The sequence below is a fragment of the Pelobates fuscus genome, chromosome 3 (assembly GCF_036172605.1).
Source record: "Pelobates fuscus isolate aPelFus1 chromosome 3, aPelFus1.pri, whole genome shotgun sequence".
In the NCBI taxonomy this organism is placed as follows: Eukaryota; Metazoa; Chordata; class Amphibia; order Anura; family Pelobatidae; genus Pelobates; species Pelobates fuscus.
The window spans coordinates 316287318-316311054 of record NC_086319.1 but is presented as its reverse complement, the minus strand read 5'-3'; the positions used below and the strand labels follow the sequence as shown (position 1 = coordinate 316311054).

Genomic DNA, 23737 nt, shown 5'->3' with positions numbered 1-23737 from the left:
CTGGTAAATTAGAAGAATGGCAAACAGCTGCTACCCCTTTAACTGCAGTCTTTGAAACCTTATGTACCAGAGAAGTTCTGCAGAAGCTTAGAACAACTTTATACTTCATATTGAGCAACGCTTCCACATGTGGACATACATCTTCTCATGTCTCTCAATGGGAGACGCAGTTAGGGGGAGAATTGGAGGGTATTGTTTGAAGGACACGTGGGAAGCAGCCTCCAAAGCATCCATTTGTGTCCAGTTTCTGTAACAACTGAAGTAAAACTGTGTAGAATATTACTCATGGCTGGAAAACATTTGTTACTAGTGTACAACATGTATATACATTTCTTACTGTGTATATGCCTTTATTGTCTATTTGCCTGGTCAAGAAAAAATGAAGAATAAAAAAAAAAGGCACATTTTGTTATAAGGAGTTTTTTTTTGTTTTGTAGAATTAGAATAAGAATCCTGCAACCAGCCTGTGACCAGTAACACTTTTAGAATGACACAGATAAACTTCCAAAATGAATTACTAAAGGCATATTCACAATATGTAAATGTAACATTATTCACCATAATGCAGTCTTAAAGGGTTACTCAAAGTGCAGAGGTGTAACTAGAAACCACTGGGCCCCATTACAGAAAATTGCCCTGCACTCCCCCCAGGTGTCTCATGCCCTCACCCACAGCCCCCTCCATGTGTCTCATTCCCTCCACCCAGCCCCTCCATGTGTATCTTTCCCCCCAAACCACACCATGTGTCTAATCCCAGCCACACCTCCATGTGTTTCATTTCCCCCCAGCCCCTCCATGTGTCTCATTCCCTCCCCCCAGCCCCTCCATGTGTCTCATTCCTTTCTCCCCCAAGCCCCTCCAGTGTCTCAGTCTGTCCCTGCAGTCCCTACACGTGTCCCACTTCCTCCCCCCAGGTTCTTCATGTGTCTTATTCCCTCCATGCCCAGCCCCTCCATGTGTCTCATTTCCCCCAAAGCCACTCTGTCTTATCCCCCCCCCCAGTCCCTCAATGTGTCTCATTCCCTCCCCACCCAGCCCCTTCATTGGGTGTATTATTTCCCCTCTAGCACCTCCATTTGTCCCACAACACTCCCCTCCTACTAGTCACCCAGCAACCACAGGCCTCAGGCTGGTGTGGCTGTACTCTGGCCCTGAAGGTATGGTCCTGCAACTGTGGTAGGTACGCCACAGTCCAAGAGCCATCACCAATATATTTGAAGTGGTGATGGTGCATGGACTCTGTATTTGCAGGATTTTGCTATTGAGCACTGTATATACTGAGATCAATGCCTTAGCCGATTGATAGGGAGCTTCCTCTGACAGCGTCATTATCCAGTAGTTCCAGGCAGACTAATATCAATTCTGTGCAAACTTGCCATCTAAAAACTAGATGCATTGCATTCTGGCCCATTGGCCGTATGACCCCCGTCCCCTGTACCACCCCTGTCTTTCCATTAGTACGTCCTCCTTAACTTCCCAGTGACGTCAGCGGGAAAGATCGGGCTGAGGGAGAACTTCCTTGGTGCTGGGGAAAAAAAGGTACTTACATGCTTTTTACTTATTTATTTTTGAAGTGGGGGGTTGGCAGATCACCACAGAAAGGGTTACTCAGAAAGGATTAACCCTTTAAATCATTGAAATTCTGCAGCTGGATAGACATTCAGAACGTTTAGCAGTCCAAGACATCTAGGTGACTGCTCCAAATGGGATGTTTCATTAGCAAAGGACATGTTGCTGTCTAATGTTTTAATGATGGAACAATCGCCATGGAAACCAATAGAATATTGCAGCTGATAGTTTCACTTTTAGAACTTTGTCCCAGATTTGATGTTTATACATAACAAGTACCACTATTGTACTACTGCTTGCATAGTAAAGGAGTAAAAGCTTATCGCAGTGGTTATGTTGCTAGGAAGCCGTCGCTGAGAAATGTACTTTTTAATTCTGTCACACTTTCTTAATCTGATTAAGCTAAAAATAAATAAATGTTATGGTATTAAAATATAAGATTTCAGGGACAGCAACCTGGCAATCTAATCTTTATAATAAACTGTAAAGGCTAAGGTGCTTTGATCCAAGGGATTTATTTGGGTAGGCTCCATCATGACTCTATAGCAAGCTGGCAAGTAGTTTACAAATCTGCATATAAACTGCCTCATCGTGTTTTTGGCTGTGGCTGCAGCATGTATATCTGAATTGATTAAGAGAATATAAACCTCTATATTGATATTCTTATCTCTGTATTATGTATCACAGCCACAGTTCTTCTGTGCAGTGGATACAGGGCATGTATATGGGCACATACCTCGGTGGGGAAATTAGTTAATTCTTTACGTTTAATGGAGCAGATGGATTGCCACAAGCCTCTCAGCTTTGTAACATTAATTCCACATTGACATCACGGGCTGAGGAACAAAAAAGGAGTCAAGACTCTCTCTTAAAGGGACCCTTTAATCACCAGAAACTCCCCAACTTGGTTTAGGGTGTATATTGTCTAAGCTAAGTTTCTAGATGCCGTTACCGAGTGTTAAGTCGACTGTTTAAAAGTGACTTGAGAAAAGCAGTACTCTCTTTAGCACCCACAGACTGCAACCCTCCTCACCCACTTTAATTCACGCTTCCACATTACCAATGTCAATATAATATCAAGATGGCTGTAAAGGTTGGTCTAATCCATCTCATAGCAACATCACAATGGAAAATGTTTAGTAAATATACCCCTAATATGCATGCATTTAATTATGCATGTTTTCATTGGGGGTATTATAGCTAACAACAGCTTGCAAAAGCTGCAGATCCATTATCTGCAGCCTTTGCAAGCCATTCCCTTCTAACCCCGCCTAGACCTGTCTGTGTCTGTCCAATCACAGACTTCTAAGTGCAGCTAAATGAGAAGTATTTGCAAGGCAGGTGCTGTGGGCAATTGGCTGCCTCTTGCTTTTAGCTCTACTGGGCTAAGCAAACCAGGAAATAAGAATCTGATGTCTGATTGACAGCCAGGGTAGTGTAACAAGGTTAATTTATATTTCTATTGAAATCTGCACTTTTTGAAGAAAGAAAAAAAAATGGACTCACTCTTCACACATAAAGCTTTAGCAAGCTAAAGTGCTTTAGGTGTTTGGAGCGTCCCTAATAGTTTTTCCTAAATCTGTTAGTGGATAATCATTTATTGGCCAGATTGGGCAATATATTTTGTTTGTCGTGCCTTAATTGTTGTAATTAACATAGAAGCAATGAATCAATTTATATATATATATATAGCACAAAGGATATTACGTTAATGATTCGGCATTATAGTGTAAGCTAGGGAGCCATAGTTATTATTTTTACTTTTAATTATTACCTACATCACTGTATCTATCAATATCTTCCTAGTGAACATTATGCTCCTAAATTATAAACCCGAAAGAAAATCTGTTTTAAATTCCCATGCATAATATATTCAGCACATTAACCGCTCTTGGTTCTTGGTGATTAACAAAATCACTTAACCCTTAGAAAACAAGACCCAGGAACTAATTTCTCTCCCACTTATTAAAGGCTACTGTGGAATGTAGAGTGTAAACCAAGGGTTATTGTCCCTGCCCCCATTAAACTCCCCTCTCAACCAGCTACTTCTGTCCTCCTTTTGTAACATTTAATGGCATCTGCTGAATGTTTTTGCTGATTTAATTAATAAGCCTGACTGAGTAATGCCTTGTGACGCCTAATCCGAACCCAATGACTATAGAAAGCTTTCCACTGGATTCCACTGGAGGACACAGATCTTGGGTACTTTCCATAGGTTTCCACTGCTAGTTTAACGTTTTATTTATTACCTTGTGTTGGTGTCAAACAGCCTTCACATCCCAACGCTGACTTTTTTCTCTGCCCTACTTTCCGCTGTTCAACGGTAAGTATATAAAACATATATAAATGAATATATTTAATATCTATAGGTTTTATCATGCTCGCTGGACCTACACATATTAGTTGAATGGAGTTGGGTAATACACTTTACATGTGACGCAGGACTTGCTGACACTGTATAAAGATGCTATTATGAGAATAAACCATATCTAAAATTGCATTACAGAGATTCCCTTTTACAAAGGTTTGAATTGTTTCAAAGCATTGCCATTAGACTGTGTTGGCTATAGACAAGAGAAATCGCAGGAGTAGTTAAACATGTTTCTACTATAAATATATTGTATTCTTCATTTTGTGTTAATTATAAACTACCAAAATATTCTGCAACATCAGTTAATAGTCAAATAAAATAAATCCAGAAATTATCCAGTTACTTCTTAACTTTTATTATATGATGACAACCATCAGCAACACATTGCATTGTTTTGGATTGTCACTCTCGTCACACACAGCATGCACCTTCTTGCTCTGTGTGAGAGAGGAAAAGATGCAGATTGATCAGCCCTGATTTTAAAAGGGGATATAGTAGTCTCTTTGTAGTTTTTTTATTTTTCTTTATCTGAACTGGTCACATTTCTTTTATTTATATATATTTTATATTACACACACATATATATATACATATATATATATATATTTATTTATTTATTTCCCAGATCTGCGCATCTGTATTCTTACCTCATTAGGTGATCTATTGTAAATATAACAGATGTAAAACATATTTATATAAAATGGATTTTTAAAACAAAACCAACATGCATGTAGTCAGTAAGAAAATACGATGTAAAATGACATTAGACCCTAATGTTATGTTGCCATGGAGAGAAGTATGTTATGTGCTCGATTATACCCACCTGAATGTTCTGGCTGTGGGTGAATGAAGAGAAATTTTGCAACAGGAAATTCAGATAAAATCATTTAGAGCGATACAGGTGCTAAAATTAAAATTAATTTGGGCCAAATGTTCAGGAATTAATGGCTATTATCATCTATATAGAGGCGGCATATTCTGCAACACCTTACAATTATAGAATGGGGATATTTTACAGAATATTAGTAGAGACAAGGAGTGAGGAAGACCCTACTTAAACAAGCTTACAATCAGTGGAGTTAAAAAATGTGAACTTAATGATATGAAAGTAAAATTCCATGTAGAGGATTCTAGGACCATCGCTTAGCTAAAAGGCAGCCAGTAATTATCTTTCATTACCTAATGTGCTAGTGGCAAATGATTAAAAAATGCAATAGCAGGTTAGTGTGTGCTGGTGTTAATTGTCCTGTTGGTGTGGGTGGAGGGGAATTGGGATAGAGTCCGGTTATAGAGTGGTTAGGTTGCCTTTTGTGCTTTGCTAATAGGGGATTTGGATGTGTTTGAACCACTGGTATTGGGAGTGCTACTTCTATATATAGGCAGGAGTAGAAGAGTGCTACATCGGAGATAGGCAGAGTAGAAGAGTGCTACATCGGAGATAGGCAGAGTAAAAGAGTGCTACATCGGAGATAGGCAGACTAGAAGAGTGCTACATCGGAGATAGGCAGAGTAGAAGAGTGCTACATCGGAGATAGGCAGAGTAGAAGAGTGCTACATCGGAGATAGGCAGAGTAGAAGAGTGCTACATCGGAGATAGGCAGAGTAGAAGAGTGCTACATCGGAGATAGGCAGAGTAGAAGAGTGCTACATCGGAGATAGGCAGAGTAGAAGAGTGCTACATCGGAGATAGGCAGAGTAGAAGAGTGCTACATCGGAGATAGGCAGAGTAGAAGAGTGCTACATCGGAGATAGGCAGAGTAGAAGAGTGCTACATCGGAGATAGGCAGAGTAGAAGAGTGCTACATCGGAGATAGGCAGAGTAGAAGAGTGCTACATCGGAGATAGGCAGAGTAGAAGAGTGCTACATCGGAGATAGGCAGAGTAGAAGAGTGCTACATCGGAGATAGGCAGAGTAGAAGAGTGCTACATCGGAGATAGGCAGAGTAGAAGAGTGCTACATCGGAGATAGGCAGAGTAGAAGAGTGCTACATCGGAGATAGGCAGGAGTAGAAGAGTGCTACATCGGAGATAGACAGGAGTAGAAGAGTGCTACATCGGAGATAGGCAGAGTAGAAGAGTGCTACATCGGAGATAGGCAGGAGTAGAAGAAATGAAACCAAACTTTAGTGTGTTGAACTGATAACTTATTTGCAAACTTTAGGCCCAAAAGAATAGAAAAATTCTCCAGTTTGATAAGTTCCTGAATCAGGTTTTTATAACCAAACACGTAACAACTCTGTACTTTACATGTGTTAAATAAAGAAATAAAAAATAAATCAATAAAAAACTCTCCATCTGGTTGTTTTTGCAAATGAACTAAATATATATTTATCAGAAGGAGCAAATAAGTGAAAAGGCAAATTGAATCCATCAGGGTGTGATATATGTAAAATGTTTGTCATGTTGTTAATTAAATGACTGATTTTGTTAATTGAACGTTGGGATTTGTCTTTTGTAATTGTATATCCAGCTTCTTGCGTGGACATAGAAGACGTGCAATGTCGGAAATTGTAAGTGTTAAATATAAAATCTTACTCCTCTTTGTACGGGTTTTTAGTTTTGTGTCTTTTCCTATTTGTTTTATGAACAAACATGTATATGTACTATCAGCACACAACTGTTTATGGCAATGAAATTATATGGGAATAATACTGATCCCATTGTACAGCGCTACGGAATTTGCTGGCGCTATATAAATAATAAAATAATAATAATGATGATCACTCATGTGGAAAGTGTTACTACATTATATTGAGGCAAATAAAATGGACACTTTTGGGGAGACAATATCTTATGGAAGTCCAAAGACGCCATGTATGTCTATTATTTTTCTGACTTGTTATCTCAAGATAAGTGGTTTTCTAGAGATAACAAGTCAGAAAAATGTAAAAAAAATACATGGCCTCCCTTGGCTTCCAGAATATCTAGCATAAAAATATAGATAAAGATAGAGAGGAAAAAGAAGTGTCATTATTGTATGTGTGCACATAAATGTAAATGTCAATAATCGTAGGCAAAGTAGCCATAACGCAGTGTAGCATTATACAAAATCACATTTTGGTCTATTACCATCCAAAAAATAGAATTTTAAGTGCAGGATTGCTTTTAATTATAGGTTCACAGAAATAGCAACTGTACATGACTGAACACATGTTTGTGTACATTTTTATTCCACAATCAAAAATCTGGAATTGTTCTGACCTCAAGGGGAACTGGCAAAAAACATTGAAGTTAAAACATTGCCAGGTCCATTGATGATATAATACACATTCTCAAAGATTTCTTAATTGTCCACCTTCCTAATTCTTTTATTGGATTTTAGTTAATTGAATACTCTAATCTTCTGCTCTGTTAATTGAACTTTAAGGGATACTATAGGCATCAGAACAACTTTTGCATAATTAAGCAGTTTTTGTGTGTATAAATCATGCCTCTGCAGTCTCACTGCTCAATTCTCTGCCAGTTAAATCACTCTTATTTCTGTCCAAGAGCCATAGTCACACCTCCCTTGACTGTGACTCACACACAGCCTGCATGTAAACATTGTTTCATTTTCAATCAGATCTTAACTTACTTTAGAAGTCGTCTGCTACACTGTAAATTTAACTTCAATCATACACAGGAGGCTCCTGCAGGGTCTATCAAGCACTTAACAGAGCAGGAGATAAGGAATTCTAAATTAAACAGACTGTACAATAAATAAATACATTCATTCTCACTTTACAGAATATGTTTAGGAAGGCTGTTTAAGTCACATGCCGGAAGGTATGACTAGGGCTGTATACAGCAGGGGGATTTAACTCCTGGCAGAGAATTGAGCAGTGAGACTTCAGGGGATGATCTATACACCAAAACTGCTCCATTAAGCTAAAGTTGTTTTGGTGCCTATGGTACCTCTTTAAACAGTGATAGCTTTTTAAATATGTAAAAAAAAGATACAATTCTAATAAGTGGTGTTATTTAATAGGATATTATAAGGGCATTTATATGTCCTAGCGTTTATAGTTCTATTTTAATGTCCATGAATTATTTGTTGTAAAAAGTCATGCATGTATGTATTTCTTCCGGTAGACAGGAACATATCGTATTGTGTCTGAGGAGGAGCAGTCACTTCGTGCCAAGTTAGAGCGTCTCACAACTAAAGACCATGGCCCCGTGTTTGGTAGATGTGAGAGACTCCCAGAGCACACTGTGCAGAAGGTACATGTATCGCTCTTATGGACAGGTAGACTGTGACCGTTGATAGACTTTGCTTTTAGTAGATATTATGTTTTACATTCAAAATGTTTAAAAAAGAGGCACTCAAGTTTGCTAGTTGTCGCTACAAAGTGCATACAGAATCCCAGATTTTCTGTAGGACACAACAATGAATATCTCTGACAAGTAAGATAAAATTCAGAGGGCTTGCTTTTGCTACAACTCTTGTAATGTATTTTGTCCATAGCAGGATTAACTATAGTGCAACCATATGCGGCTGCTTGGCCACATTAACCATCTTTTTTGTAGAAAGTGGTATAGTGCATATGGGCCCCATAGTATCTTGATTATTTTCTGATAGTGTGTGTATATAAACAAATGTGTCCATTAAAAAGCTAAAAAATAAGTTGTCTCTCATACAAACACCTGGCTCTAACCTGCCTGGGACGGACCAGATACTTTCCGATTACTGCAGTCAACATACAAGGGGGATCCTAGGCATTTTATGCTACAGATATACTGTCTTAGGTGAGCTTCTTTTAATTAAAATATGAAGACTAACCTATACATCAAATGCATTAAGAAAGGCTGGTAAAAATACACTAACAAAATATATTATACACTGAATAACCCTTTACCAGCAGACTGGAAAATATAATTATTGCCATTTGTGAGAAACAGCAATGTTTATATTTACCAGTCAGTATGTCTCCAGTAGTATAGACAGCCACTAGAGACAATTCGTACTGACAATACTTTGAATGGTTCTCATGGAGAATCATTGGATTCAATGCTTCTCTGTGAGAAGAATCTAATTGGCTGAGTACCACAATTGCTGGACATGCACTGCAAGGCCCTAGTGCTTCTCTGTGAGAATCATTGGATTGGACCAGAGTTCATCTGGACAGATGATCTCCGAAAAGTAGTAGTGACTGTCTCGGTGAGATCGGGACGTTGAGCTTTTAAAATTTTCTTTATCTTTAATAGAGGGCCCAACAAACTAAACAAACTATAAATATGTTTACTTATTAAATTAGTGTTCCTTTAAAAATGTGGTGATATTTGAACTACCGTACTGTTTATGCTATATATAATCATAAAAATCTAAATCTGTCCTTGTGTTTGTGATAGGCCAAAGATGAGTTGAACGAGACAGATGAGAATCGTGACTTAGCCGTGAAGGAACTTCGGGACTTGGTTCAAGAAAAAGCCAATGCAGGGGACGATCTATGTAAAGCAGTGGCTGAAAGGGTGAACCAGAAAGAAGACAGCTTCTTCTTGAGATTTATACGAGCCCGTAAATTTGAAGTAAATCGAGCTTACGAACTTCTGAAAGGCAAGATAATAAATGACAAATGCCTCTCATTTCACATTAGCTATATAGATTGACTAGTCAGTAACACTTTAATTCAAGTGCATAATCATAAATTCAGTATATATAGACGGACAGATGGACAGACAGACGGACGGATGGACAGATTCAAAGTATACTTAAAGTATTGACCTAATGTTTGTTCCTTCCTTCAGGCCAGTAAGGCTACATTTTGATATACTATGTATCTTGCTCTTCAAGGCATTAGAAAACTAGCGTAAAATGTGACTTTTTCTGTTAGCCTTAAATAAAGAGCACACATTTAACCCCTTAAGGACAGCGGGCGTCCTATGCCGTCCTTTTTTGGGCGGTCTGAAACGCCGGAGGGCGGCATAGAACGTCCTCACCGTCCAGGGGACTTACAGGGTCTCCGCTGATCCCACATCGGCGGGCGCGATCCAGGGGGCTGTCTGGGAGCCCAACAACCCCCTTCTGCACGATCTGGCCCATAAGGGCCATGTGATCATGGGGTCCTTGCAATCACATGGTTGGAATAGCCGACTCATGCAATGCCAGCAGGGGGACTGCCTGAGCTCTCAGGCTGTCCCCCTGCTGCCTGTAAAAAAGTTTTAAAAGTTAGTAAAAGTTCAAAAAAAGTTTACTAAAGTAAATTAAAGTACTTAGATCATATATATATATATATATATGTATATATATATATATATATATATAAACATATATGCATATAATCTAAGTACTTTTATATGCACATACACACACATAAACTATTAGTCTAAGTGTATTTTAATATTAATATATATATAACTATATATATTAATATTAAAACACACTTACAATGATGTTAAATACATATATATATATATATATATATATATATATATATATATACACACATAATAAAAAGAATCAATAGGAAAATAGATTTTTTTTTTTAATTAAATAAATAATAAAATGGAAAAAAAATGTATATACCGGTATACTTTCGCTCTAAATGTATGTTGATATTAATATACATATATATTTAGATCAAAAATACATTTAGAATGCCGTTATATATGCAGTTTTTTGCTATTTAAAAGGGTTACCGATTAAAAAAAAAATCAAACAAACAACAATTTAAAATGTAAAATTCCCTAAGTGACATTACTATGAGATTCCCCTCCCCATCTTCCACACCCTGTTGTGATGTCACCCTGCACTCGCGCGGTCCAGTCACAGAGAGATTTCCACTGATAAATTAGAGCATCAGCTCAAATTAGATTTGAGATGATTTATTTTTCTGATATCATCCTTAAAGCTTAATCACACACAAATGGTATTCATGAAAATAAGATTGGCAGGTTGGGTACGCTTGCTTCACTGAAGCAGGTGTTATAAATTTAAACGGAGGACCTACAGATTGTCAAAATGAAGTGAGATTCTAAGCTCATGGACTATCTACCTAAGCACTTTGTGTAAAAGAGCTCTAGTGACTATATCTCAGTTTACGGCAGGGCCCTCTTTATCTTTTGTATATTGTACATTCTCCCCTGATTGTACAGCGCTGCAGAATATGTAGGTGCTTTATAAATGTCATTAATAAATGGCAGTAATACAATTAAATGCATTTAGCTTTGGACATTATGTTCCTTTGCTTTTCATTGTTTTGCATAACATTTTATTGAACAATAAAAGCATATAAGCTATTCAAAATAGTCACCTTGAGGATTATAATGTTAAATGCAATGGGCCTATTGCTATGCAAATACATCTGTTTAATATTTTAAATTTAAATATAAATACATTCATAATTAATTCTGAAATATAAAATGAAAGGTGAGGCACAGTGCGTAGATGGAGTAAAGAATAGAAAAGGCTATGATAGTATGCTCAATTATGACTGTATTCTCAACAGTACAGCTTATTAAGATGCGAAAGGGATGGGGAAGCGCGTCAAACATTTGCCAGCCACTTCCATTAGCTTTCCAGAAAACATCTCTAGCTGGCTGAATGACAGTCAGGTAGGTGTTTCTGCCCCTAATTATGAAAGTGTCGGTTTCTATTGAAATCAGCACTTCTATAAATTGTCTCGAATATGACAGACTCCAGACACACAAAGTATTTCAACTTGCTGTTATTCCTTTAAATAGGTCTAAATCCCATTTTTCGAATATCCTCTACAGCGAGAGTGTTTCATTTTGATTTTAGAAAGCTAGATTTTCAATGGTTCCTATGTTTAAGGGAGAAACCTTACACATGCACACTCATCAGCTACAACATTTAATTCACTGACAGGTGAAGTGAATAACATTGCTTATATGATTACAATGGCATCCGTCAAGGGGTGGGATATATCAGGCAGCAAGTGAACAGTCAGTTCCTGAATTTCAGGTGTGGAAGAAGGAAAAAGTGGGCAAGCGAAAAGATCTGAGTGAGTTTGTCAAGGCCTAATAGTGGTGGCTAGAAGACTCAGAGTATCCCCAAAACACTATGTTTTGTGGGGTGTTCACAGTATGCAGTGGTTAGTACCTACTAAAGGTGGTACAAGGAAGAACAGGCCAGCATTAGGGTCATGGGCACCCAAGGTTCATTGATGCATGCTAGCCCGTCTGGCCTGATGACTTCTGGCCAAAATTCTTTTTACATGATATTAGGTAGGTGGTTTTAATGTTGTGTCTGATCAGTGTATTATGGTGTTAATTCTATAGCTGACTTAATTTTATGTTGAAGCATTTGATCAAGAATTCATATATAGGGAACCAGCATTTCAAAAAAATATATGAGAGAAATGTTTTTATTTTGTACTATTTCTAATCAGTCCATTTTAAATAGTAAGGCAAGTCCATTTTAAAATAATGATGGGGGGAGGGGGTGTGGCCGACCGCCTGGCATTATGGCCGCTTGAGAATTGCTCTGGCACTTGGTCTCCACGAAATACTGACTATCCACTCTCAGAAGCCTCACAATTTGCTCCAAACAACGATGTTGCAGCATAAGAACAAGAACGCTCCCAGAGCTAAAAAGCCAAAAAATAATTTTGCCCAGAAGCCAGAGGCTGCACGGGCTGTGCTGCAAAATGGTGCCGAAGACTCTGACACCAGCAACCAAATGCCAGCCATAGACAACCTCAGAACCCCCTGAGAATCTAAGAAGAGAATACCTTCATCAAGCTCTCAAAGCAATGTCTGTAAAGCGAATAAAATCCTACCAATCAACTGGTCGTGGAATTGGGCACTAGAACCTTCCACGTTGAGAAAAAATTCAGTAAATGTGCCTCCGCACATAACGACATGACAGACCATGTGCGGGCACTTGAACACAAAATAGAGCTCATGGAGGCCCACATGGTGAATTCCAAAGACAGGGCAAGGAGGACCAGCCTTCGCTTGCAGGAAGTCCCTGAATCTGTCCTCCCGTGCTATCTCCAAGTTTATGTCCGAGGCCTGATGCACGCATATGGGGGTTCCCACGTATATATGCTATTGGTGGACAGGGTCCACAGAGTCCCAAAACCCCGATACTTACCAGACTTGACGCCCCACAATGTGCTTCTCAGAGCACACTACTTCTATATTAAGGAAATCATTCTCCACTCCAGCCATAATAAACCTGACCCACATGAAGAATATCCTACTGTCAAGATAATGGAGGACCTCTTGGCAGCAACCAAGACGAGCAAGCAAGGCGTCGGAAGGCATTCAACACAGTCACTGAGGAGCTGAGAGTCAAAGGGATCCGCTACAAAGCAAACTTCTTGAATTATCGTGCCAACTATGTGCACTTCACACATTGAATTATCCCACAAACCTAGTCCCTACTCATCTCAAACACAGCTTCCCTGATATGTCAGACACATCTTGGAGATGCCAAGCATGATTTAAACTTGGTGGCTTTGCCCCCAACTCAGTAAATATAGCTCTGAAGTAGCAAATATGTTAAAGCACAGGTCAGGGTCGACATTCCCTTTCAGCCTGAAATGTTCATACTTCTTTTAATGCCAAAAGGCATACAAAAATACCAAAAATATTTTATCTATCACATTCTTATAGTAGCCCCTACAGTCATTAGCAGGCTTTGGAGGACCACTATTACTTCCACAATAGATCAATGCATAAAAGTTGTGGAAACTAATAAACAATACGAAACAATTGTAAGGTGACCCAAACACCCACAAAATACTGGGCCAAATTAGAACGCTTAAAGATGCCCACGAATATAAAAAATTAATAAAACCACCATCATCTCATAATCGCAATATGGTGCTCCGATTGCTGTACCCTTCAGCTTAAAATTCTCTATTCAGAATCCTCTAGTCGACATTCTTAATTCTGAATTTTCGCTCAGGTTTCAAAATAGTTTTTGCTCACTTGTGCCATTACAGACAGAACTATTTCCAAGGCATATCAGACTAATCCCACCCATAAGGGCAGTCCAGACCCAAAATGCTGGCAAGTAAAAACTCCACTAGAGTGCAATGAGCTTCTAGGAGTGTCACTACACCCATGTGGGAAAGGTGTGTGACGTTATGTCTTCCTATATCTATGTCACATATTAGGTGATATTGATGTGATGTAGAGGTGCGACCTGTGTTTAGAAGCAGTATGTTTAAAAGGTTTTGCCAGTCTTTGGGGTAAGACTTTAAAGTATGTATAGGATATATTGCCAAAGTTGGAAATCAGAAAAACGTGGAATTGGAGGTGCAGAAAGTTTTGTTTGATGAATGTGTGGGTTTGGATCAATTGATCCATTAAATTCAGAAATGGTGTAAATTGTGAAATCTGCTTGTAGAGAAAATGGCAGAAGAAGACATAACCAAGAGCAGTGTGTCAGTATCATTACATGTTAGCTGTGCCTTATAGAGTAGGTATATTAAGGTTTCCTAAATATATTTGCTTATATAATTTAAAAAGACAAATTCTATGGGAGGGCAAATTTAGTGAAAATGTTCGGAGATAGATATTAAGGAATTTCTTATCTCCCTGTCTTAAGAGTAAAAGATGAACTTGTACTGGATACAGCAAACATGACACTTTAATGAGTTTAAAAAGATTAGCTTTGCTCAGTGGTGGAACTACCGTGGTCGCAGGGTTCGCTGCTTCCACCGGGCCCGACATTCCAGGGTGCCCGTCCGTCCTGCGGACCCCTGCAACCGAGTGCCCGCCGCCATTTGTCGCGGCCCCGGGCGCGCAGTAGATCCGCCGGAGCCGCACGTTAAAGGGACCATCGGATGACCCACACTGTTAGGGGACCCGGTCAGCGCTGTCGTGCTTTAACAGCGCAACCAGGCCCCCTGTGATGACATCACACGCTGGGAGGAAGTGACTGCCCTGTCACTTCCTCCCAGCAACCACCAGGAGCCGCGCTGGAGAAAGAGAGGAGGGAATCAGAGTGGGAACTCTGACTCCCATCAAGCTGAGCCACCACTGGACCCCAGGGAAGTCACCCTCCTGCATTTAAAATATAGGAAACAGGAGGGTGACTTAAACATTTTGCATGTGTGTGTGTGTGTGTTAGTGTCTGTATATATATATGTGTGTGTGTGTGTGTGTGTGTGTGTGTCTGTATGTATGTGAGTTTGTGTGTGTGTCTGTATGTATGTGAGTTTGTGTGTGTGTGTGTGTATGTATGTGTATCTGTATGTATGTGTCACTGTGTGTGTCTGTGTGTGTTTCTGTATGTATGTGTCTTTTTATGTATGTGTCTGTGCGTATGTGTGTGTTTGTATGTGTGTGTGTCTACATGTCTGTCTGTATGTATGAGTGTCTGTATGTATGTATTGAGTGGGGGTAGACGTATGGGGGGGGGGGGGGCAGGGCAATTATCGCACCGGGGCCCCGTGGCCCCGTGGCCCCGTGGCTTCTAGTTACACCTCTGGCTCTGCTCTAAAGTGACATGGGAAGGGAAGACTAATGGTTAAATTCTGCATAAGCTGTAGAATGTAAAGTATGGATATTATTATTATATTATCATTATAAAGATGGTCATTGGATTTCTGTAAAAATACTGCAATGTATTTTAATTTTGGTGTGGCCCACTGAAACAGGTATCTAAGGAAACTAGTGAAAGGTGTAGATCATGGCAAGATCGAGGTGAAGGGCAATGGATTTGTTCAGATTAATAGAAAATCTGCATATATTTTGGAAGAATGGAATGTCAGGAATGCAAAAATGGAAGGAGGCTATTATGTGGATTATTAAGGAAAATAATGAGATTGTTACTTAAGACTGCTATTTTAAGATCTTTGTAGCCACATGGATTTCCATGAATTCTTGCAATTGTTCTAAGGGTATACATACTATAGTGAGTATAGGGCTATATTAAATGATATGTGGGAGAGTGGGCATCAGATCAGAAGAGTACAGGTTCTAGGTCATTAGTGATAATAAATGTGTTTGGGTAGTTCTGCAGTTGTTTCATTACAGAGACCAAAATGTGCCCAGAATTCTGTAATTTAAGGCCCCTAATTAAGGTTATCCAGAACACCATATACAGACGCAAGAGAAAGAGAAAGTTATAAAGGGACACTGTTGCATTAGGAATTCATATCTGTATTCCTAACGCTACAGTTTTAAATTCCCTTCTTAGTTTCAGCCCCCTGTTAATTACTAAATGGAAAAAAAATCAATTTTAAAATAATTTACTTACTTTTTTTCCAACATCAAGTCTCCTCCGGTGCTGCCGCTGCCTTCTTCTCATTTGATATCATCCTGGAGGTGTGCCTATTGGATGACGGTCCAATCCAATGCTCCTGATAGAGCAAAAAGTAAGGGAATGTAATTTGCAAATGTGCCGAATTGCATTCAGTTCTGAATTTTGTTAAAACCGGTGCTTAGTAAGTCTTCCAAATCCAATATTTTTTTATATGGCTCGGATGCAAAGCAAAGATTTTAATCCGGACAATTGCTGCAAATCCAGTCGGAATGACCGAATTCCAACCAGATTTGTAGTACCTATGGGATTTGGGGGCATTTAAGTGATTTTACTTAGTGAACAACCCTGCAAGTCTCTGGTAGTTTTCTCCATATTTAGCATTTGCACAGTAGATGGCGCTAGTTGCCAAGAGAGAATTATTTGTAACACTGAAGGTTAAATGTGGGGGTAAAGAAACAGAAGGACTTCACTGTATATTGGAAAATAAAACCAATGTAGCGACTGATGTTAAAACAAAATAAAATAAAAACGTTTTGTTTGTTTTCTACATTTTTGGTCATCTGAACCCTGTGTTTGTATGGATACCTTGTGCTTTGACAATAAGCAACATAGCACACAAATTATTTTTCAATTTCTGTTATTACATTCAGCAATGGGACTGGCTGGTTTGCAGGATTTTTCACTGTCCCATGACTTTATGTTGAAATAACCAACTCAAATATCATTTTTCAGTTGCTTTTCCAGCCTGACTATTATGAGCTAGAATCTGAAATTCCTTTAAATTATCCAGCAATCTTGGTTTAGTAAATAAACTCAACGTCTTCTTTTCTGTATCAGTAATTAAAAAAAAAAAAGCTAATTATTTTTTTATTTTTTTTTTAAAATGAATTCCATTGAAAGAAAAAAAGGAGAAAAAAATAATTTCTGTACTGAAGGGTATCTTGATGTTTCTTGAACACTTCAATGGCATTATTTGACCTTTGACACGATTCGTCGTTATGTTACATTATTATGGGCTGGGGTTTGGGTTGCTTAAATTGTAGCACACAGTGAGACTGTTGAGTGTGTCACTGATTCTGTCTCCTGACATATCAGTATTGGGAAAGGTACCACAAGTACCATGACCACTTCAGTGGTTTGAAAGTGGGTTGTAGTAGTTATGATGTTTAAAGTAACCTTTTAATAACAGCAACTGAAAATAGCACCGCTGACTAATATTGGACATACTAGGATGAGTGTCCTTGCCTTACACCAACATTAGTGGTACAAGTCATACAGTGCATTACAGCTATTAAAGCAAAGTATGATTGACATTCCAGTATGTCATATGAAAACATGATCCCTTCATTGAAGTAATATATTATGTCCATATAGACAGAGGGAGCACAACTTCAACTTGACAATGACCATTCTTCCAATTCACTAATTAGAACATTGATAACAGTTATTCCACGTTTAGCCACACTGAGTTCAGCTAAGCTTTGCAAGGATAAAACCGTCTGTTTTGTATGTGTCTTGTTTGTTGGCATTTTTAAAAATTATTATCAGGTTTGTTCGCCCAAGTTAGAACTGTATGGAATTAAAAGTAGCCTACTGGGAGAAATTTTCCGCTTCATTTATTTTGACTTTAAATTTGAAATTCACTTTGAATTCTCTGCAATTCTCCCTTTAGTTAATAATCCTGTAAGTAGGGGTTGGAGACTCTCTCTGCAGTGGAGACAGAGGTTGGTAGCAAGTGATACATTTGGTTGCAATGCCCTTTAAATCTTTGGCCTCGGAACTCATAAGGTCACAGGTTTAGATGGAGAAAGGGACACTGATACAGAAACGTGACAAGCTCCCTTTAAATGTAGTGATTTCTTTTATTACCCAATAATAATACGATGTGTTAGCCAGTTTAGATGTCTGAGCAGATGACATATTGGTAATGGTCAGAGCATACCTGCAATGCGTGATGGTTAGACATGTGGCTGTTGTTGTAGAAGGTCGCTAAATGGAATGCATATGGTGCATTCTATATCATGAGATTGAACAAGATTATTTTCAAATTTAGGCAAAATTAAAAAAATCCTCCATATCAATTTTGTTTTGAGTTTGTCTTTCTTTTGGTCTTAAATTTGAAATTTACTTTAAAATCCTGGCACTTCTTACTTTAGTGAATATTAACCTTGTTATCATGTCAGCGAGTAGACCTGGGACCGTTGGACAGTCCAGATTCCAGATTTGCTGGGAGATATGGGTCATGCGAAGAGGGAAGCGATCAATACCATGTGATCTACTTTATATTTATATAATTACTTGGCATTTTATGGACTCAGCTGTAGAACATACTCAACTCTAAATTAGGGCAGCCCACTTCAAAAAGATGAAAAAAAGGACTAATATAATTTTAAAGGATTCACATTTTATATAGAAATGTCAGGACCAAGTCATTTATAAAGATTCTAAAGGATGATTTCTACAGTGCTATTTAGTGATATTCCTTTTTTTCATTACCTAATGTAATGGCAAAATTTTCTTCAAGGTCATATCTGCACAAAATGATTTAAAAGGTGGAAAAAAGTGGCTCACCTACAAGTCATTTAACGGTGACATTCTTAACACTGTCCGGGCATTTAACATCAAGATTCTAAATAATAGAACTCACTGACATGGGGAATAAAGCCAGCAAATTATTCTTAAGAAAAATAAAATAATAAAATTTCAATTACTGCTAAAATGATCCAATTTTAACTGAATTAGTTTTCCCTTCTCAAAAGCTTCAAGTTTCTACAAACTAGGTCTTAACATTAAATGTCCCAATGTGCCATAATAAGGCGCAGGGCTCATGAATTGGTGGAATAGAAAATAAAATTGCCTACCTGACCTGACTGAACATAATGACTGTACTGTGTACAAGTCAGCGTGAGCACAGACTGTCTTTATAGACAGCAAGTGGTCTGACTGAGTGAAGTGTACATTTTTTTCCTGCAGAGTTCACGGTGGGGGGCAGTTTCCCTTACTAACCAAACACCAGCAAAATTGACACATTTACTTCTTTGTGATTAGGGCTGCATAAAAACCTCAAATTTCATGCTCACAGGCAATTTCACCCAGAATTCTTTCTAAAAAGATTAACTCGGATTTCCTTTTTCACAAATGATTTCCTCGCTTGCATTTTTATTATCTTTTCATTGTAACCCCTGCACAAACGAAAACTTCGAGGTTTAATTTAATGTTCTAACGGTGCCTTGGTCAAACAATATAATTACTGACACTGGGGGGCGCTGCATGCACATTGATACGACGTTGAAAATACACTACAATTAGCTCCTCACATAAGAGTGTAATTAGCATTAAATGATTTTAAGATTATTTTACTTTGGTGAAATTAACCTCAATAATTTACTAAAACATAGTTTAAAATATAGCAATTTTTTGCTCATTCGTAAGATGTATAGAAAAGTGATGAAGTCAATTTTCATGTTGTATATCTTCATCAAATTTATTAATGAGAAAAGAGCGAAGAAGTAGGGATTGGGAGGTCAAATCGACTCTGCATTAGCATGTGCATAGGGACACAGTGCACATCCCTTGTGTATGGCTATGTCTCCTTCATGATTAGGGACACTCCACTTCCTGAATACACAAAATATAAAAAATCCCTATTTAGTAGATATACCTCCAAAATACAAACAATAAAAAAATCATGCATGCATCTAATTAGGTTTTTATTTTTCATCAGAGGTATATGTAAAAACAGCTTGAAAATGTTACCGATCTCTTGTCTGCTACTTTGCAAGCCCTCCCCTTCTAACCATGCCAAGACTCTGCAGCAGTCCAATCACAGACTTCACAATGCAGCTCAATGAGAAGTCTTTGCAAGGCAGGTGATCTGAGCAATTGCTGCCTCTTGTGTTTAGCTCCACTGAGCTAACCAAACCAGGAATTAACAGGACCGGGTGTCTGATTGACAGCCAGCGGGGTGTAACAAGGTTTATTTATAACAATATTTTCTATAAAAATCTATATGTTTTGTAAAATGATAAAAAAAAAAGAGGACACCGTCTTTACACATAAAGCACTACAACAAACTGAAGTGCTTTAGGCGTCTGGAGTGTCCATTCAAATAATTAAGTATTTATTTAGGGCATTTTTGGTCTACATTTTGCTATTCAATCAATCCCAGAAACTCTGTTTCATCAATACATTCCATGGTTGACATATTAACTTTTATTAATAAACATGTGGGAACCTATTGCAATTTGTAAAACCAATTGTAACAAAAGACTGCTTAGGAATATTTCCTTTAGGATGTGCATTAACACGGTAATTGATCCCTTCTTCAATGCTAGGAGTTTTTCTTTTGTTGTGTGATTTATGATGGTTTGTGTTCCACACCTGCCCTTGGGATCCCCAACCATACTCTGTAACACAAGTATTTTGTGTGACGCTGCTCAACTTAAAGGACCACTATAGGCACCCACACCACTTCAGCTCATAGAAGTGGTCTGGGTGCCAGGTCCATCTAGGCTTAACCCCGCAGCTGTAAACATAGCAGTTTCAGATAAACTTCTATGTTTACACTATGGTTAATCCAGCCTCTAGTGGCTGTCTCATTGACAGCCGCTAGAGGCGCTTCCACGCTTCTCACTGTGAAAATCACAGTGAGAAGATGCTGACGCCCATAGAAAAGCATTGGAAAATGTCTTCCTATGGACTGATTGAATGCGCGTGTGGCTCTTGCCGCGCATGTGCATTCAGCGCTGACATCAAAAGAGGGAGGAGAGTTTCCCGGCGCTGGAGAAAGATAAGTTATTAACCCCTTCAGCCCCCTAGAACCTGGCGGGAGGGGGACTCTGAGGGTGGGAGTGGGGAGGGGAACCTAAAGACCCTATAGAGAAATGTTTTCCTGGCACTATAGTGGTCCTTTAAGGCAGATAGTTATTGTCTGCAACGATTCACAGGAAAAAAACAAACCTGTGGCACCTGGCTCCCAGTCTTGGTATTTAAATAGCACCAAGTCATACACATGGTATTTGTGGACAGCTCCATAATGTTAGGGAAGCCACCATCTATGTAATCCAGCACTTTTAGCAATTGGTGTGATCGTCAGCAGTGGTTTGTGAAATTTCCGTTTTATCTTGCGGTGTTGGCGGTTTGTGCAAAAGCACATGAAATCCATCAACAGACCATGCACACGGTCAGATATGCACGAATACATATATCAGCCAGCTAATGACACAGACCCAGACTGATGCTACCACCATAACACTAGACCACAAGGTCTGGTTTTGAGGGCAGTATTAAATAAGCAAGTGCATGATAAGATTAGGAAGAACATATGAGATGGAAGGAAGGAGATAACGGTAAATTGACTATGGAGAGATGGGATCAATATAATATGAGACAGACGTTGATCGATTAAATCAATTAAAGGGGGCAGGCATTGTCTAAATGTAATGGTCTTGGTGCGGTGCTCCTGGCATCCTAGCCTGCAATCTAACACAATGCTGTTTTTGTAGAATGTTACGATTTCAAAGCTAAACACGCCTCTAGTGTCTCTTCCTGAATTCAAGTAAATTTCCTGTATCTTCACATCATGTATCCAACAAAGGATATTGACTAAATGAATCAAAATAATAACTGTTTTTCAATAGAACAACAAACATGTATTACTAATAAGAGTATTGAAAAGTCTAATGTTATTAGTTGTACTCCAGAGGGCAGTAGGAATACCATAGCCAAACCTCGGTTCCTTGTACTATTGGACAAGACAATTTATATATTATGTTTTACTTGTTAAAGGTCATTTCAAGAAGGTTTTTAATCCAAAGATACCACGTGTTCTTTTCAAGACTCACGTTATTGTATTTCATGTTCTATTTATTTCCCATTAGGTTATGTAAATTTCCGACAGCAATATCCAGAGCTGTTTGAAAACCTGACACCAGAGGCGGTTCGAAGCACTATTGAAGCTGGTTACCCAGGGATTTTGTCTAGTAGAGATAAGAATGGTAGAGTCATACTCCTTTTTAATATTGAAAACTGGGACTACGAAGAGATCACTTTTGATGAGGTATGTGCTTCTATATGTTTTAACTTGCTTTGTTTGTTTAATTGATAGCTTTGTTAATAAGGGAACGAGGACAACATAACATTGGACAATTTTGAGCTAGAGAAGTGGTGTTATACCTGTAAATTAGACATGAATTATATTGTTTAGCAGACCATTATGTGTTTAGGGGTTTCTGTATATAGCAAAGGTCATAAAGTTAAAAAAAAAATACTAAACCTATCAATTTCGACCTTTTATGCTGTCTCGCTGCTTCTAATAATCCAGAAGTAGGTAAGACCCCCACCTTGAACACATTTCCAACATGTATGTGAATATGAACCCAATAAAGTAGTCACATTGCACATTTTTTATAATTGCAGCAATACGAACCCTCATGTGATTGGAGAGCTACTGCTAACAAGCAATTCAGGCCAGTTAAGGGTTCTCGCTCTGGGGCCCAATGTTCCGAAATGCATTTTAGAACAGTTTTTTTTATATTTTGAGTATTTTACGAAGTATGCCTTCGTTGAGGATGTAAAATTTTAGTACGTAAAAAAAATAAAAATTCAAATTTGTCATATGAGGTATTTGCAACAAAAAAATATTGTCTAAAGTCTGTTTTCATTTGTTTTGAGTTTCTATAATGTGATCCAATGTTGCCTTAGAAGATTTACTGTTTTAATTTTTGTGTACTATGAATTCTAGATACTCCGTGCCTACTGCATTATTTTGGAGCACCTGCTGGAAAACGAGGAGACACAAATTAATGGGTTCTGTATTATTGAGAACTTCAAAGGGTTCACAATGCAGCAAGCATCGGGTATTAAACCATACGAGTTGAAGAAAATGGTGGACATGTTACAGGTGAATATGGCACAACACTCACACAGAGTGTACATATGTATCTGTCTCTGTGTTGTTGCACATGCCTGTGTGAATGTCAGGGCCGCCATCAGATATTTTAGGGCCCCTAACACAGCTCACGGTCTGGGCCTCAGGGGGCCCACCTCCAAGTCCGCCCACAAGGATGCAGTGTGTGTAAAGTGAATACATGGTGTGTTTGTGTATTGGATGCAGTGTGTGTAAAGTGAACACGGTGTGTTCGTGCATGTATAGGGGGTGCAGTGTGTGTGTGTGTAGTGGATGTATAGGGGATGCAGTGTGTGTATATATATACATTTATATATATATATATATATACACACAATTTGTGTTTGAATGTAAGCATGTTTTTGTATGGAGTATGTGTGTGAATGTTGGTGTTTGAATGTAGGTGTGCATTTGTGTGTAGTGTATACACTTCCACACACACACAAATACACAGACACACACACTGACATACATGCAAATACACAGATACACACACACACAAGTACACACACCAATATACACTAAGACACACAATGACACAGAGTTACACACACTGACACACACACAGAGATACTCCTACACATTGAGACATAATACACACACAAACACAGACACACACAAATACACACTGACACAAAAGGACACAAAGATGCGGAGACACACATCGCTGATACACACTTAAACACAGCCATTCCTGACAAACACACGCACACTGACACATACACATACA

General features: G+C 38.5%; 1 protein-coding gene across 1 annotated transcript in view; it reads left to right on the top strand.

Moving 5' to 3' along the window:
* The first annotated feature begins 3666 nt into the window (after positions 1 to 3666).
* The window catches only part of RLBP1 (retinaldehyde binding protein 1), a 31857-nt gene continuing 11786 nt past the window's right edge, over positions 3667 to 23737 (top strand). Inside the window, exons 1-6 of the mRNA XM_063448890.1 lie at positions 3667 to 3892; positions 6411 to 6450; positions 8012 to 8140; positions 9269 to 9473; positions 21980 to 22158; positions 22843 to 23001. Of these exons, the coding sequence (XP_063304960.1) occupies positions 6439 to 6450; positions 8012 to 8140; positions 9269 to 9473; positions 21980 to 22158; positions 22843 to 23001 (684 nt within the window). The 5' untranslated portion in view covers positions 3667 to 3892; positions 6411 to 6438. The remainder of the gene's footprint in view (positions 3893 to 6410; positions 6451 to 8011; positions 8141 to 9268; positions 9474 to 21979; positions 22159 to 22842; positions 23002 to 23737) is intronic.